Source organism: Hippocampus zosterae, chromosome 14 (genome assembly GCF_025434085.1).
Source record: "Hippocampus zosterae strain Florida chromosome 14, ASM2543408v3, whole genome shotgun sequence".
In the NCBI taxonomy this organism is placed as follows: domain Eukaryota; kingdom Metazoa; phylum Chordata; class Actinopteri; order Syngnathiformes; family Syngnathidae; genus Hippocampus; species Hippocampus zosterae.
In genome coordinates, this window is record NC_067464.1 from 219,453 (window position 1) to 235,450 (window position 15,998).

Genomic DNA, 15,998 nt, shown 5'->3' on the forward strand with positions numbered 1-15,998 from the left:
GTCCGAGTCTCACCAGTCTCCTTCTGTCCTGTCCTGTGCTTTCTCTCTCTCCTCGTGTGTACGTGCGTGCGCTCGTGTGGGCGTGTGTGTCTGTGTGTGTGTGTGCGTGTGTGTGTGCGCGTGCGCACATGCAGCTATCGGCGGCCAGAGGAGGAGGAGCCCCGGCGCCTTGGCCTCGGACGTCTTTGACCCGCACCTGGGCAGCCACATCCTGCAGGTAGGCTCCATTGAAGAGGGCCGGCCCCCCCGCCCCGCCCCGCCCCGCCCCGCGCCTTTGCCGTCTGCGTCTGCCGCGCTCCCTTCATTTTCCGGGGCCGATGTCGTATTGGAAGCTTTTCTTCCCGGAAGGTGAACGACTCCTTTTATTTTGGCGGGCTGCCGTCAACATTTGTTTTATTTCTTTTTATTTTTTTCTGGCATTTTCTTTTGCCTTCTTCTTCCCGCATTTTCGCTCCCCGATTCGCATCCGATTTTCAAAATCATTCCGGTTTGTTTTGATGACTTTAAAGGATTGTCGGAGCGTTTCCATTTATTGGCATAAGCTTGATATCGGATTTCACGCGTGGCACTGGAGTCCGCTTCCTCTCGCCGCAAGAAACGCTGGTTGAGTGTCGCGTTAGCATCCGCCGCCGCCGCCGCGCAGCCGCAGAGGCTCGGCGGCCCGCGGGCTTAATCTCCCCCTCGCTCGGCGTCGCGCGGCCGCGTCGCTAAGTGAGCGTCTGGCATTCATTAGCGCGCCGCTCGGCGGCGATCAATCACGTCGCCTCCCTCGCTCGCCTTCTTCAAATGTCACCCGCATACTTCTCGCAATCAATTAGGCCGACGATTAATGAGGCCAATTCGCAGACGCGGCCGCCGCGGCCCCGCCCGCCGAAAGGTTAATCTATGGACGCTTACGTTTCCGTGGAGGTGATGGCGGAGGGGGCGGAGCCACGCGCGGCGCTCCACCCCAATGGCGTGACGGGCGCCGACACGAGACCATTCTCATGTCGCGCCAAGTTCGGCTTTTTGTCCGGGGAGAGAATGTTTTTTTTTTGTCTCGCTATTTGCGGCATTTCTGTTTTGCAGCCCTTTATTAATTTTTTTTAACCCGATGCCAATTAGAGTGAGCAAAAATTGTTAGCGGCTTCCCACCCAGTCAATTCTCCTTCTATGGGTAATGGTTTTTTTTTCATGATTCATATATTCGAGGATTTTTTTTTGTTTGTTTTTCCAGAATTGCATTTTTAAAATTCCATTTTCCTCACGCCGATGATATTCATTGAGAGAATTTGACTCTTTGCAACTGGTTTCCTTCTGATGGCCGAGTCCTTTTCCCAAAGTCTTGCTCATCCACGCTCGAGAAAGCCGCTTAGCGGGATCATTGGATGAGAAGGTTGCGAGCAAGCGCATGAGAGCTTCAACTGTCACGCGGAAGACGACGGGGGAATTTGTGTGTGTGTGTGTGTGCGCATGTGTGTGTATCCCCCCCCCCCCCTTGAAGAAAAGCCACCTCCGTCGTGTTTCCCGCTTCTCTGTCTGTCTCCCTCCCGCTTTGTGTCGTTCCAGTCATGTGCGCCGGCCTTGATTCTTCCCGAGCGGCGGCGGCTCCCTCTCATCGTGTCACGTTGTCCCCCGCCACCGTTCTTCATGAGGGGAGGCAGGGAAGGGGGGGGGGGTTTGACGGACGGCGCAGCAGCTGGCAAGGGCGCTCCCCGGAGGCATTGCGGCTCGGGCGGGAAGGTTATGGCTGCCGTCCCATCGGCAATCTGTTGCCCGCGTCAATCCTATTTGTGGCCGTCCGGCTCCTCCTTGACGTTCCCGCGTTGTTTGTGTCGTCCTTGGCCGGCGCCCCGGCCGGGCGGGGCTTCCCTCGGATCGGCGCCGTCCACGCCCGAGCGCTTTTGGGGCGACCGCGAGAAAAGGCTCGCAAAATGACACTTTTTCAACCCCTCGTCGCTTCGCAAGCGAGGCGAATCCGTTCGGACCCGATGAGCGCAGGACAGGTTTTCAAATGGGAAGTCGAGATTTGAGGCTTTCCAAGAAGCGTTGGGGTGGCCGTCCCGAGCGAAGCGGGTCTCCACTTTCAAGCTCAAGCAGGCCCTTGCAAGCCTTTCAAGTCGACTCGTCCTTGTTTTTGTCATTTTGGGCGCTTCGGGGCGACCCCGCGTGGCGTCCTTGCTCCAGAGAAGACTTGCTGAACATTGGCGAGTCTGCCCGCGGAGCTTTTTTGGGAGTTAAGCACAGAAGCGGCGCCGGAAGAGGGCGAAGCCGGCAGGCGCAGAAGATGAGGAAATCCGCGGGGGCCGCCTCAAAGAATCTTGGCCGTCCCGCTTCAAAGGCTCCGCCCTCTTCCCAACAAACCACTGTAGGTCTGCGCACATCACGAGGTCGCTTCGAGAGCGTCGGCGGATCCCGGCCGGAGCGTTCGCAGTTCTGCAGAGGATGCGGCGGACATCCCGGAGCACTTGAGCTCCGCGTTCAACGCCGTCATGGCCTCCAAACTTCTCCGGCTCGGCGCGTCCCCCCCGACGTGGATCGCTCATGTCTCACGCCGCTCCCCTAACGTGAGGGAATGTCATTCCATATTTGGACGTCACGGCTTCCCGTTGCGCCCCCCGGCACCATACGTCCCATTTGACTCGCTGGCTCCTTTCTTTGCTCTTCCCTCCCGAGGCGCGGCTTCCGCTCGCTACGTTTCCCGGCCGCTCGGCTCGTCAAAAGGCGCCAAGGCCGTGGGGCCAAATGAAGACAAATGGAGGACGGCGCCGCTTTGGAGTCATTAGCCGTCCGGCGACGCCCCTGCGCCGCCTCCTCCAACCCCCCGCCGCCTGCGCCTCCGCCTTCCCGCGACAACTCAATTCGGACGCCGACTCGACAGCGCCGCCCGTCCACAATAATGGCGCCTCGCGTGCCTCGTGTCATCTGCTAAGCTAGGCTAGGCTGACGCCGTGTCAAAGCGTTTGACTCGCTCACTAATCATCATCATCATCATCATCATCATCATCATCAGAAGGAGACCTCAGGTCACCAACAATTAGGGCGGGGCCCCGACACACGACTTGACTAGCAAGGTGCTCAGTCGCTACTCAGTCGCTACATGCTACGCTAACGTGCCAAGGCTCGTCGGACGTCCTTGTCGACAACGTTTGGAAGCGTACGGCGAGGTTAAGCCTCATCCATCTGGAGAGCATTTAACGGCTCCGTCCTTGAGTTTGCGCCTTTTTTGCCGTCCGGTCGCCACGGCGACGCCTTTGACAAGCCACCGGGCGTCACGTGACCCGTCGGCATGGCAAAACGCTGCTTCCTCTTCTCCGCGCCGATCGTCATCGACAAACGAGGAAATCAGCCGCACCGGAAAGGGAGCGGTCGCCAGCCGAGGTCTTTCTTCTTTGACGACGGCGCGTCCGTTGGCTTGTCATCGACGGCCTTGCCTCTTTTCCCTCATCGATGACGTCATTTCCCGTCTTGGCGGCGACTCCGCGGGATTTCAGGCCAATTGATTGCGGCGTCTTCATCCTGCCGATGAGGAGGACGATTATTGATGAAGGTCTCGTTCCCTCGCTCGCCGCGTCAACGTGCGCAGCATCTGCCCCCCCCCCTCGAGCATCTGGGCACGATCGACGCGTTGACCTTTTCCGACTCCCCCGTGCTCTCACCTCGCTCACCCCTCCCCGCCGGCCCCCACCCGACGATCGATGACTTCATCCCGATCGCCCCGTCGCCAATCAGCGGCGAGTTGCCCTTTCGGACTCGGCGGCGACGGGGGCGAGAGTCGACCTTTGCGGCCCGAATGTCAGCCGGTCCGCCGGGCCGGCGGCGCGGCGGATGGACGGGAAGTACACGGCCCGGATCTCGACCCAACAGGAAGTCGAGGCCTTGCCTTGACAACCGTCAACCGACCGAGACGGGCACCAAGGCAAAGACGCGAAGGCTGAACGCCGCCTCGGCTTTGACCGGCCGTTTGTTGCTCTGCGACGCGCTTTTTCCATTTGTCGCTGCGAGGCGGCTCGACGGGAACATTTAGAGAGCGTCTCCTCCGAATGCTTAAAGGACGGCCTCCTCTTGGTGGCGATGGAGTTGGCGACGAGGCTTTTGTGTCTGCAGAAGTGACGGAAGCTTTTTCAACATTTTCATTCTGCCTAATAGGACAAAGCAATTTATTGTGACACGCCGGCGCGCTATTGACGCAGCACCAGCAGTCCGCACCTCACACACACACACACATACACATAATAAGGAAATAAATGTGGAATGGAAATTGCAATTACCTGCGCAATTTGTGAAGGGTAAACAAATGGGCGGCGCCCAGCGTGGGCGGCCTTAGCCTTCTCGTTAGCATGCTGAAATGAATACAGTTGGATCCAAAGCAATTTCCTTTTATTTATCTTAGCAGCCGTGCATAAATAAAGGCAAGGGCATCCAGGCAATTAGCATAATTACTTGTAGGCGGTCAGAGCCTCTGTGATTTCTCTCTCTCTCTGGCGCGCGTGCGTGCGGGCGTGCGTGCACGACGCCCAGGGGCGGGCGGGTGGCGCCAGACGATCCGATGTGTGCGACGTTGCTCTTTGTTGTTGTTTGCTTTTTAACTTGTGTGTGTGTGTTAGTGGCCATCTCCTCTGGTCCATTGCTTTTACACACACACACACACACACACGCCTCGAGGCCCAGTGCGCGTGTGTGCATGTTATTAATATGCAAATAGAGTGGAGGTGGTTGGGGGGGGGACAAGCGGCGGGCCTTGGAAACAATATCCCGTCTGACAGTCGAGGTCAGCGGATTCGCTGGCGTCCGATTGGTCCGCCGAGCCGCCGCGCGGACAACTCCAACTTTTTGTTTTCTCTTTCAGAAAAAAGGGTGTTCAAAGCCCCCCCTAAAAAAAAATGACGCCTCGTGGACGGGATCCGCTCGTGATCTTTGTGTTTGTTTTTGTTTCTCAGTCCCTGGACGGTTTCGTCTTTGCGCTGAACAAGGAAGGCCGCTTCCTGTACATCTCGGAGACCGTCTCCATCTACCTGGGACTCTCGCAGGTCAGTCCACGCCGTCCGCCGCCGGCAAAAGAAGCGCACTTTTGTGCCATTTTTGCTCCGTCGGGGGGGGGGGATATTTTCTTTCCGTCCTCAACTCTCTGCAGCTGCGAAGAAAGTCGCCTAGCCAAGGCTCGGTCACAGCTCAGGTGCTCAAACGCCAAACGCAATACGGGCATTGAACCAAAGCGCGCGGGCTCGAGCTTTTCAGCGTCCACTGGCTTCTCGCTAACACGCAAAAGCAGCGTCGCCTCGCGGTGAAGCTCCTCAACGGCCGAGCGACTTCCGTTTGAAGTCGAGCACTGAAGAGACCAAGAGAAGATCGTCAATAAGGGGGGGGGGCTCGGCTCTGTACCATGGGAGTGTTATACCGCCCCCTGGTGGCCAAGTCAGCTCCATCCGCGCTTGCTTACTTTTCCACGATGACGTTTCCAACGTGCTTTTGCCCATCAACGCCATTTGTCCGCTCTCGGCTCTCTCTTTTGGTTGTCATCTGGGAGGGGGAGGGGGGGCAATTGTCACCAAACGAGCTTCATCCGCACTCTCAGCTCGCTAACGAGCCGTGCGTCCCCGTCGCTTCGCTCTCCGCTGACTGGCTTTAATGGAAGCCCCAAGGTCAGCGCTTTGACCTTGGCCAGGTCTTTAGTGACGAGCCAACCGCCGCACGCTCCACGCAATGGACTTTTCCTCTTTTTTGAGCAATTTGTTTGCACGCGCCCCCCCTCGGGAAATCCCTCACGTTAATGCCGCCGCCATGAAGTCGTGCACCAATCGGCGATGAACAAGATGGAGGGTGAGGAAGGGTGCGATTGAAGACCACACGTGAAAACGGCAAAGCGCTGGCGCGATAAAAGCCAAAGAACAAGATAAGGTGGGCTTGCGCGGGGGACCCGCCTGACAATTCGTCAATTATTTGATAGACATCATCAATCAATGCCGGAGGCGGAATTAATCCAGGGAGGCCAAAAGCGCCAGCCTTTGCTCTCCAATGATCGGTCGCCGAGGTCTGCGCCGCGCCCGACGGCCACGTGACGGCTGCGAGCGGCTTTCCGACGGCGAGCCGAGCGACGTTGCTTGTTTGCCAAGAAAAATGGCTTGACTCCTCCTCCCCCTGAACGAGGCGGCGAAAAACAGCAGCGGGCGCGTCGCCCACCCGCATGCCCGCTGAAAAGGTTTTGCCATTCGCTCTTCAAACTTTGAAGGGGTCTTCTTTTTCATTCCTTTCTGGTCCTCGTCGGGGGCGGGGGGGGGCTCGTGTCGGGAGGTCGCCATTTACATGAGGTGGCGCGGGCGAGGAGGCCGACGATGACGAGGAAGGTCAGGCTTAATTGAGCCCCCCCTGCAGGCGAAGCGTCTCGCTCGCCGCATTCATATTTGATGACTGCCGAGCGGGCGTGTTGCTCCAATCAAATTCCATCTTGAGGAGCGACTTCGCGGCCGCCATTTTCCTCTCGGCCGTACTGTGCGTGCGTCTTCCTTTTCCACTTCCCGAGTGAGAGTGCATGCCTTCTTTCAAATGGAGGGGGGGGTCGCGTTTCACGTGCCTGACGCGGAGGCCAAGGGGCGGGGGGGGGGGGGGGGGGGTCGCTCGCGCCCCGGCAATCTTGGCGAGGGGAGAGAGAGATGCGGCCGGCGGCGGGTCGCGCCGCTTCTGACCCGCTCGCCGCCGGCGCCTGACCTTGACGACGTGGCGCGCATTTCAATCGGGCTTTTGAAATTCTCCAAACTCGGAGCCGCTCAAAGTCAAACGGCCCGCCGCCTTTTTCCGGTGGCCGTCGAGGCGGCGGCGCTGTGGCCCTCGTCAAAAATGAAGAGCGGGCGGCGAATGCTAATGAAGCGCGTGGGATGCCAATGAAGGCGATCATTTTTATAGACGCCACGGATCGATGAGCGGCAGAAGGTCAACGGCGCCCCCTGGAGACACGCGCGCCCGCTTTCAATCAAAACCCCGAAGGAGGTCACGTGCGTCCTTCACAATGTGCCTGCGCCTGCGCCTGCGTGCGCGTTCTGTATTTTGGATTTGAAGTCAAGCAGCAACCTTGAGCAACTTGTGGCAAAGCCGAAGTGTTCCAAAATGTGCTTTGACGCCAGCGCCCCGAGCGGGAAGGAATCGAGTCGTTGGCGCTTCTTGTCGTGGCCGCTTTCCTTTCTCTTTGGCAAATTCGATCAAGATGATTGGGATTCGGATTGTGGAGGACGACGGCAATTTAGAATAGTTTGGTTTGGCTTGAAGCTGGAAATGGAAATCGGAACATTGAAGAAAAAAAGCAAAAAGAAATTCTTCAATCGTTGCAACTTAGTCATTGACGCTGGCTGAGTGTTGGATGAATGGCCGCAGCGCCTTTAGAAACCGCCAAAGAATTCCGCCCCCGACCCGGCGTGGCTCAGACGTTTGTGCCGGCAGGCGACGCCTCAAAGCATTTGCACTTAGATGGCGACTTGAGCGCGGCTGTCGGCGGCGACCGCGTGACCTCTGCCCTCTTCTTCTTCGCCCGAAGTCAAGCGCGAAGGGAGAGAAAAACGCAACGTGCAAACCTTTCCCATGCGTTCCGTGTCCCTTTGCGCTTCTGTCGTCCAATCGTCAAGATGAAAATCCAAAAAAGAAAGAGCTCGATGAAGTCTTCAAGCGCGGGACCGCCACATCGACCCCCCCCCCCCCCCCCCCCTTGCGTGAACCTTTTTGGGAAAAGCAAAATGAAACGACGGCCACTTGAAAGATTTGTCCCAATGGGATCAAGAAGAGTCGCGCTGGACTCGGCCGGGCCCGGCCGGGCCCGGCCACCGGGGGGCAGTATAAGCCCTCGGCCAGCCGGATGCCACGCCGCACGTTTCTTCACGCTCCGGAACGTTGTTTTCCCCGCGATTGTGGGATTAGTCGTCGAGGTGGAAATGAAAGAGGGCGTAACGAGCCGCGGCTTCCCGCAGGTGGAGCTGACGGGCAGCAGCGTCTTCGACTACGTGCACCCGGGCGACCACGCCGAGATGGCGGAGCAGCTGGGCACCGCGGCCCCGCCGGGACGGGGGGCGTCGTCGCTGTGCCGGGCCGCCGCCAACGAGGACGCCGCCTCGTCGGCGTCCTCGCCGTCGCCGACGTCGCCGCGCCCCGAGACGCCCGAGCCAGGTAAGCGCCGTCGCCGAGCGGAAATTCCCCCGAGCGGCCCCTTGCGTCGCCCATTAGCATTCCTGGCGGCGCGCGGTGGCCGCCGCCAGACTTTTCACCTGGCAAAGCTTCTCGCGCCGCCGACGCTAATTTGAGAATTAGAGCGAAATCCATTTGTAAATTCAACAAAGCGACTTGATCTGGGCGCGGGACGTCGCTTCATCAGGACGTTCAAACACGCCGCAGATTGCCTCGCTGGCGGCGGCGCTCCGCCGAGACGCCGCGCTAATTACATCTGCCGCTCTTTGCCGCTGCCGCTTGACGGCTGGGGAGACGCGCGCCCCCCCCCCCACCCCCAGCCTCCACACACACACACACACATACACTTTTTTTTTCTCTTTGACTTTGGGCAAGCGGCTCAAGATGGCCGACGCCTGTCACCGCAAGGCGGGAAAAACAAACCCGTTGATGCTAATCTGTGATGGAAAGGGGTCGCGCGGCTTTTTCTTCCGATCTTTCTTAAACGAGGCGCGACCGAGTCAAAATGTCTTCCTCTGAGCGACGTTCACGACAACTTCCCATTTTCCAGGGGCGCAAAAGTCTTTTGGACAAGTTTTTGCAACCACTTTTCAACGACGCTTGAGGCGTCAGCGCAAAAGGCAAAAGTGCGAGGGTGAAAAGCGGCGGCACTTTGCTGACGTGGTTGTCCGTCGGCCTTGCGCTCAAGGAAATCATCTTGAAAGGCGCATGATGCAACTGGACTCTTCAGCAGGCGCTTGTGGCCAAACGCTTGCGCCGCCGCCGCCGCCATTGCCGCCGCCCTCCCCAACCACCTGGAGAGTGACCGAGGCTTCCGTTTGCCCTTGAGCGCAACGGCGTTAGAAAATGTTTCACCTGTCAGCTAGCTGCCCGCTCCCGAAATAGCGCGCGGCGCCATTAGCATACGAATGGGGTGCGAGTTCTTTGAAGAAAAACGGACTTTGTCTTTGAGGGACTCGGGCGTTTATTGTCACAGAGTCACGTCGGCCCCTTTTATCGGCGCGCCACAACGAGGCCTCGCCGTGTTTTGGCTTGACAAAGGCGACGGCGGCCCGCGGGGACCCGGCGCCGCGGATGGCTTTTGTCCGCACCCGTGGCTGCTTTTCGTCCTTCAAACTTTGACGGCGCGTATGAGCCTCGGATGAAATCTACGTTTGCTAATCATCAGCTCTCGAGTCGGGCGGCGTTACCTGCTGCCGATCAGGCTAATCTTTGTCTTGGAGGTTTTGCCACCTAGGGGCGGGGGCGGGGCTCCTCTCGCAAGCAGCCCATTTCTTGACATTTCTTCACGTTTCTGAGCTCCCGTTGCGTTTTCAGGGGAATCGGGCGGCCCCGGCGTCCCGTCGCCCGACTACTGCCTGGAGCGTTCCTTCTTCATCCGAATGAAGTCCACGCTCACCAAGAGGGGCGTCCACATCAAGTCGTCGGGATACAAGGTGACCCCACCGGGCGTTTGTGGTCGTGACCTCAAATTTGACGGGCATGCCTTTGTCCCTCAGGTGATCCACGCGACCGGCCGCCTGCGCACCCGCATGGCCCCCACGCACGGCAGCTCGGCGCCCGAGCACATCATGGGCATGGTGGTGGTGGCGCACGCCCTGCCCCCGCCCACCATCAACGAGGTGCGCATCGACTGTCAAATGTTCGTCACGCGCGTCAACATGGACCTCAAGATCGTCTACTGCGAGAACAGGTCAGCTTCAAACACACACGCGCACCTCTTAGCTCGCTAATGCTAGCCGCTAGATGAATTGGCTGTAACAGCTTAGCGGCGTTGCTCGCGTGACAAAGCCACGGAAAGGTTTGACCAAAACATTTCTTTCTTCGGCTCGTGTGCACGGCGGCGTCTTTTAAGATTCCCGATGTGACGCCGCGTCCGTCTGTCCGCCGTCGCAAGCGGCACATTTTTATTCATGAGCCCATCGCGCGGCGTTAAGCCCGATGGATCTATCTTGCTCGCCGCCGTCCAGATAAAAGCGATAGCATCTCGCCGGCGACTTAACCGGCTGACCGGCGAGATTCTATCAGGCTCGACGGCGCACAAAGAGAGGAGAAAGCGGCGCCTTTTATTGCGGGAAAAGGGAAAAAAAAGTCCAGGCTCGTACGGATTCTTTTTGCGGCGGCTGCGAGCGACACAATGACGAGCGCCGGCCGCCTCCATTAGAAGAGGAAGAAGAGGAAATGTCTTTTAGGAGGAACCAGACGCGCTCTTATCTTTCCGCCGGATGTTGGAGCGCCCCCGCCCAATTTGACACCCGCCTCCAAACATCAAATGCATCAAATCGAGGCGGACATGGCAAAGTGCGCTTTCTGTCGCCGAAGAGATGACGCCGAGTGACAAATGAAGTGATCGAGTCGTCGGATGACAACAATGCAGAATTTTCTTGGCCACTTTTGGGAGCGGACGGTTGACCGAGCGGCTTTCGGGCGCTTTTGTTGTGCCGGCAGGATCAGCGACTACATGGACGTGTCCGCCGCCGACATCGTGGGCAAACGCTGCTACCAGCTGATCCACGCCGAGGACGTGGACGCCATCAGGCAAAGTCACGTCGACTGTGAGTATCTCCGCGCCAAAGTCAGACTTGCTGGGAAGTTGCTTCCTCACAAAAAATAACCCCCCCCCCAAAAAAAAAAGAGTGAACTGAAACCTACATTGGCCGTCGTCGTCCCGCCTCCCGATGATGCGTCACGCGTGAGCTTATACGGGACAAACACGTGACGTCTGTTTGAGGTCACGTGGCATCCAACAAGGGGGGGCGGGGGGGGAGGGAATAAAGATGACCTTGGTGACGGGGGTCAGCAAGACTTCACCGTTGGTCCTCAGCTTTTTGTATTTTGGGTTTGCCTCCGGAAAAGATGCAAATCTTCCTCTTGAGCCTCCTCATCAGCACCTCTCTCTCCTGGGCAGTCGGCCCCCGTCAGGGACTTGCCCCCCCTCCCGGGTCCCACACCCGGCACGAAACCCGTTGGTGTCTCGCAAGGTTCCCCGCCAACATTTCCTTCCCACACCTCCCGCAAGCTACCCTTCTCCCTCCGCGCCCCCCCTCCCCATTCGCCCTTCGCCCCTCCCCTGCCCTCCCTTCACACGCCAAACCCGCTCCCTCCCCTCTCCCTCACCTTCCTCATCCTCATCCTCCTCCTCCTCCTCCTCGGCGACGATCTCAATCAGATGTCTAATTCCTTCGTTTGACGGCCACGTAGCTGACGAGGTGCGCTTTTCAAAGACGGCCGGGGACGCCGCTCCAAAAGACGGATCGGAGCGTCCAAATGGACGATTGGCCAAAAACGGAGGCAGTGGGCGAGCCAGAAGGGAGAGAGAGAGAGAGAGAGAGAGAGAGAGAGAGAGAGAGAGAGCGAGCGAGCGAGCGTTTGCCACGGAGCTCAGCGTTGAAGCCCGCAGGCGCTTTAGCTCTCTGCGGACCCCCCGCCACCTTTAATCAACACACACGCACGTCTCAAAGGCCTGTCATCCACTTGCGCGCGCACATACACACCTGTGCACGCAGGTACCACACAAAGTCACTTGAATGTCAAAGGCATCCAAGTGTGTTTGACTTGCCGGTGGCGCCGATTCAATGTCGCCATCGGCAGCCGTGCTAGTCTTGACACTTTGCTTTTCGATGCGACAATCACAGCGCACTCTCTTAGCATGAGCGCCTGACGTGTCAAAGTCCGCTCCTGGAGGGCCGCCTGCTGGCCTGCCTGCCTGCTTGCCTGCTTTTGGAGGGGGAAAGACTCGCGGCGCCATCTAGTGGACAAAGACGCTCACTGCAAAGCTCCGCAGTTCATCCAAAGCCTTGGTAGAAAAGAATGCCGTTGGTTTTGTGAAGGAAAAAACGCCTTACTAGACATGGTTGGTGTCAAACTCATTTAACATGTTTAATTTGTAACACGGTTACAAACTAAGGAGAGTGCTATTGATCGCGTCTACTGTGTTGGGTCTGTCTCAGTGATGGACTGAGGCTGCTGTTGTCTTCTTCTCTGGTCAAAATGCCGTCCCCTAGCGGATACTCCATGAATTGCACCTTATTAAGAATTTGACTTCTGTCTTTTATGCATTTTTTAAATTATCCTGCGGGCCTGATTGAACCTTGCGCGCGGGCGTGTGTGTGTGTGTGTGTGCGCGTGCGAGCACAGTGATGAACAAAGGCCAGTGCGTGACCAAGTACTACCGCTGGATCCAGAGGAGTGCCGGCTACATCTGGATCCAGTCCAGCGCCACCATCGCCGTCAATGCCAAGAACGCCAGCGACAAGAACATCATCTGGATCAACTACGTGCTCAGGTTTGATCTCATCGCAACTTTTTCCCATTTTTATTTGCTGTTTATGTTTCATTCATAATTGCGGGATCAGTATCATTCAAGACTGTATCGTCTAACAATGACGGGAAAAAAAGGAGCAAGTCCTCCTCGGCTGCAGGTGGCGCCGTATCGCGGTAGTTTGACAGCGGCGGCAGCCCCGTGCCGTCTCAGATGGCGGCGGTATCTGACGTTTGCGTGCAGAACTTCTTTTCCTCCTTTGAGCATCGGTTGCGTTTCTCACAAGGTGTCTTTTCTGTTTCTCGGCATCACCTTTGCGCCCGTGCGTCCGCAGTAATCACGAATACAAGGACACGCCCATCGACTTTGGCCAGATGCCGAGCCTTCCGCAAAAGAATTCCGATTCCTCCGAATCGTCTGACTCGGACTGCGAGTCCAAAGAAAACTCCGGTGAGTCGGACTCATCCCGAATGGCACATTTGGAGGGAACGGCGCATCCCGTTGTGGGGGTTGTCGTCACGAGCGGCATTCCATTTTGAATTTTTTTCCGTTTGCCTCACCAGGAAACGAGAAGGCGGCGCGAAAGCACGGCCGATCGGAACGCGGCGAGGACGCGGAGGCGGAGTCCCGGCGGCCGTCGCAGCGCCGTTGCGGCCGTTCGCGGCGCTCGTCCGAGCGAGAAGCCAAGCGGCGAGAGGAGCCCGAAACGTCCGACAGTCCGGACGGCGCCGACAGCCTGGACGCTTCCGACGGCGAGCCCGATGACGGCGGGGGGGCGGCCGGGACGGGCGGCGTCCCGGGCGGCCTTCGGATCAAAGTGGAGCATTACGGCGAGGCGGACGAGCGTCTGCGGCCCTCGCGGTCGTCCTCGTCGGACGAGGGGGAAGACGACGACGATGACGACGAGGAAGAAGAAGAAGACGGCGGCGCGGCGAGCGCAGGCGCGGAAAAGCTCCTGCGCCGCAAGAGGCGGAAAGTGCAGAAGTGGGACCGGACGCGCAGCAGGAAGTTGCGCCCGTCCTCGACGGCGACCAGTCCGGTCCCGCTGCTGGACGCGGCCCCCGACGCCTCCTCGCACCTTCTCGCCGCCGGCCCGCCGGGCGAGGCCTCGCTGGCGGCCGCCGCGGCGGCGGTCCTGAAGATCAAGACGGAAATGTCGGAGCCCGTCAACTTTGACAACGACAGCAGCATCTGGAACTTTCCGCCCAACCGGGAGATTTCCCGCAACGAGTCGCCGTACAGCATGACGGCCAAGCCGGCCCCCCCGGGTGCCCTCAAGCGGGCCGGCTGCCTCCACGTCTCCATCCCCGACGGCGTGCTCACGCCGCCCGCCACCGAGGGCGGGGCGGCGGCCAGGAAGCCCCCCTACAACGGAAGCTCCGCCCCGTCGGCTTCGGCGCCGCCCTCCGGCGGCTCCTCGGCGGACCCCCTGTCGCCGCCCCTTTCGGCGTCGCCGCGCGACGGGCGGCAGGGCACGCCCACCGCCGCCTCGTCCTCGTCGTCTTCGCTGCTGCGCTCGGGCGGGAGCTCGCCGCCCCGCGTGTACACCGGCGGGACCATCCGCTACGCGCCGGCCGACGTCACGCTGGCCGTGGCCCCGGGGGGCCTGCTGCCCAACGCCCCGGGATTCGCTCTGGACCCCAAGACCCCCATGGAGATGCTGTACCACCACGTGCATCGCCTCAACATGTCAGCCGCCGCCGCCGCCGCCACGGGGCCCTTTGCGGGCTCTCCGGGGGCCGCCGCGGGAACGGCGCAGATGCCCGTCGCCGGCGGCAACGTGTTTACGACGGCCGACGGGATCTTCTCGGCGCTGCCGTTTCCCGTCTACACAAACGGCATCCAGGCCGACAAGAAGGACGAGTAGCGGGGGCCGGCCCAGACCGGCCCCCCACCGCAGACCGGCTTACTGTGCTTTCCGACTCTATACTGTGTCGCCAGGGGTGACGGGCGAGGGATTGGGGGGGGACCGAAGGAAGCGTGAAAAGAAGGGCGAGGGAGGGAAAAAAGGAAGCATGCAAGGGAAGGAGAGAAGGAAGGAAGGAAGGAGGAAGGCTTCAACAAAGGACGGAGGGAAGTCAAGATGGAAGGATCGTCCGAAGGATGGAAGGCGGGAGCGCCACGCCCTGCGGAGCAGCTTTTTTTTCACCCCTCACGCCTTCTTGCCGCCATTTTGCTCCACCGCCAATCGATCGGAAGAATGTTGACATGGCCGCTTCTTGTTTGTCGTCGCTTCCTGTTGTCGCTGGCGAGGATCAAAAACAACTCCAATCTCACACACACACACACAAAAGCGACTCGAGAATGTGAAACTACTTCCCGTTGCGTCCATCTTGGGAGTTTGGAGGACGACACACCCGTGGTGCTATGACAAGATGGCCGCCATCATCTCAGTCCTACTGAGGCTAAGCAGCTAGCATTGAATTGAAACTTGATGCTAGTCAGATGGCGTTCATTCCGATGACCTAGCACTAAGGTTATCGGCTAGCATCGTTGCGCATCAGCTAGCATTGCTGTTTACAGGTTAACGTCGAGGCTAATAGGTTAGCATGGGCGCTCCCGACAGCTCACGTCTGCTAATCGAAGAGCATTGAGGCCAATTGACTTTGTGTTCATCACTTAATGCCAATCAGCCAGCATCGATATGAATTGGTTAGCAAGGCCGCTCGTCATTTAGCATCCCCGCTATCATCGGTTAACTTTTCTTAAGTGACTAGCACTGAAGTGAATAGGCTACATTGAGGCTTACTGACTAGCTTCGATGCTTGTCGGTGGACCTTGATGTTGTTTAGCGCCGCCGCCACAATCGCCGTTCATCGGGCGGCCTCCACGTTAATCGGTTAGACTTGATGCAACTAAGCTAGCAACGCTTCCGTCATTGGGTCACGCCAACTGGCTAGCATTGAAGCCAATCAGCGTCTGAAATGGATGCTGGGCAGCGAGTCTAGATTTTAATCAGGTAGCATTGATGGTGGTCGCTCAGCAACGAGAGCCAATCAGCTGGCATTTACGGCCAACGTGAAAAATGAATGTCTCGGACCCTGACCGCTCGCTGTATGATTTGACGCGTTTGTTTTCCGCAGTTCTTCTTCTTCTTCCTCCGGAATCTCCTCCGCCAACTGCGGGGAAGACAATCCGCCGACTTCCGTCGCATCGCAGGACTCTGGAAAACCGACCGCGCATACGCCGGACGCCTCCTTGTCCCCCAAATTTGAGGTGGGCGGGGGGAGGGACAAACAAACAAACAAACAAAAAACAAACAAACGTGTGCACTGTGAATCGACCTCATTTGTATTTTTTGCTAAGAAGAAGGAAAAAAAGTGATCCCGCTCAAGTGTTCTCGGCGCGTCAAAGTGGTGTTTTTTTGTGCCCTTCCCCAGCATGTTTTTTGGCCGTAAGCCACTTCCTGTTGCTGTGCGTGTTGCTCTGTGTCGTGTGCGCGCTGTGGCTACCGCCGCCGCCGCCGCTGCTGTCGCTGTCGTCGTCGTCGTGTCTTCTCTGTGCTCTCGTGTGAGCCCCAAAACGAGCCAGGGAGCTTTGGGAGGTTGCTGTGCTGCAGGAAATGACAAAAAAAGAGAAAATATTTGTACTT

The 15,998-nt window shown here is 58.5% G+C and overlaps 1 protein-coding gene across 2 annotated transcripts in view; it reads left to right on the forward strand.

Moving 5' to 3' along the window:
- The window catches only part of LOC127614109 (neuronal PAS domain-containing protein 3), a 33,027-nt gene extending 17,292 nt beyond the window's left edge, over positions 1 to 15,735 (forward strand). For both annotated transcript variants that reach the window (XM_052085257.1, XM_052085258.1), the window contains exons 4-12: positions 135 to 217; positions 4,920 to 5,009; positions 7,932 to 8,127; positions 9,463 to 9,581; positions 9,645 to 9,838; positions 10,594 to 10,700; positions 12,283 to 12,430; positions 12,741 to 12,856; positions 12,970 to 15,735. In XM_052085257.1, coding sequence (XP_051941217.1) covers positions 135 to 217; positions 4,920 to 5,009; positions 7,932 to 8,127; positions 9,463 to 9,581; positions 9,645 to 9,838; positions 10,594 to 10,700; positions 12,283 to 12,430; positions 12,741 to 12,856; positions 12,970 to 14,273 — 2,357 coding nt within the window. In that variant the 3' untranslated portion in view covers positions 14,274 to 15,735. The remainder of the gene's footprint in view (positions 1 to 134; positions 218 to 4,919; positions 5,010 to 7,931; positions 8,128 to 9,462; positions 9,582 to 9,644; positions 9,839 to 10,593; positions 10,701 to 12,282; positions 12,431 to 12,740; positions 12,857 to 12,969) is intronic.
- Positions 15,736 to 15,998: the final 263 nt, after the last annotated feature.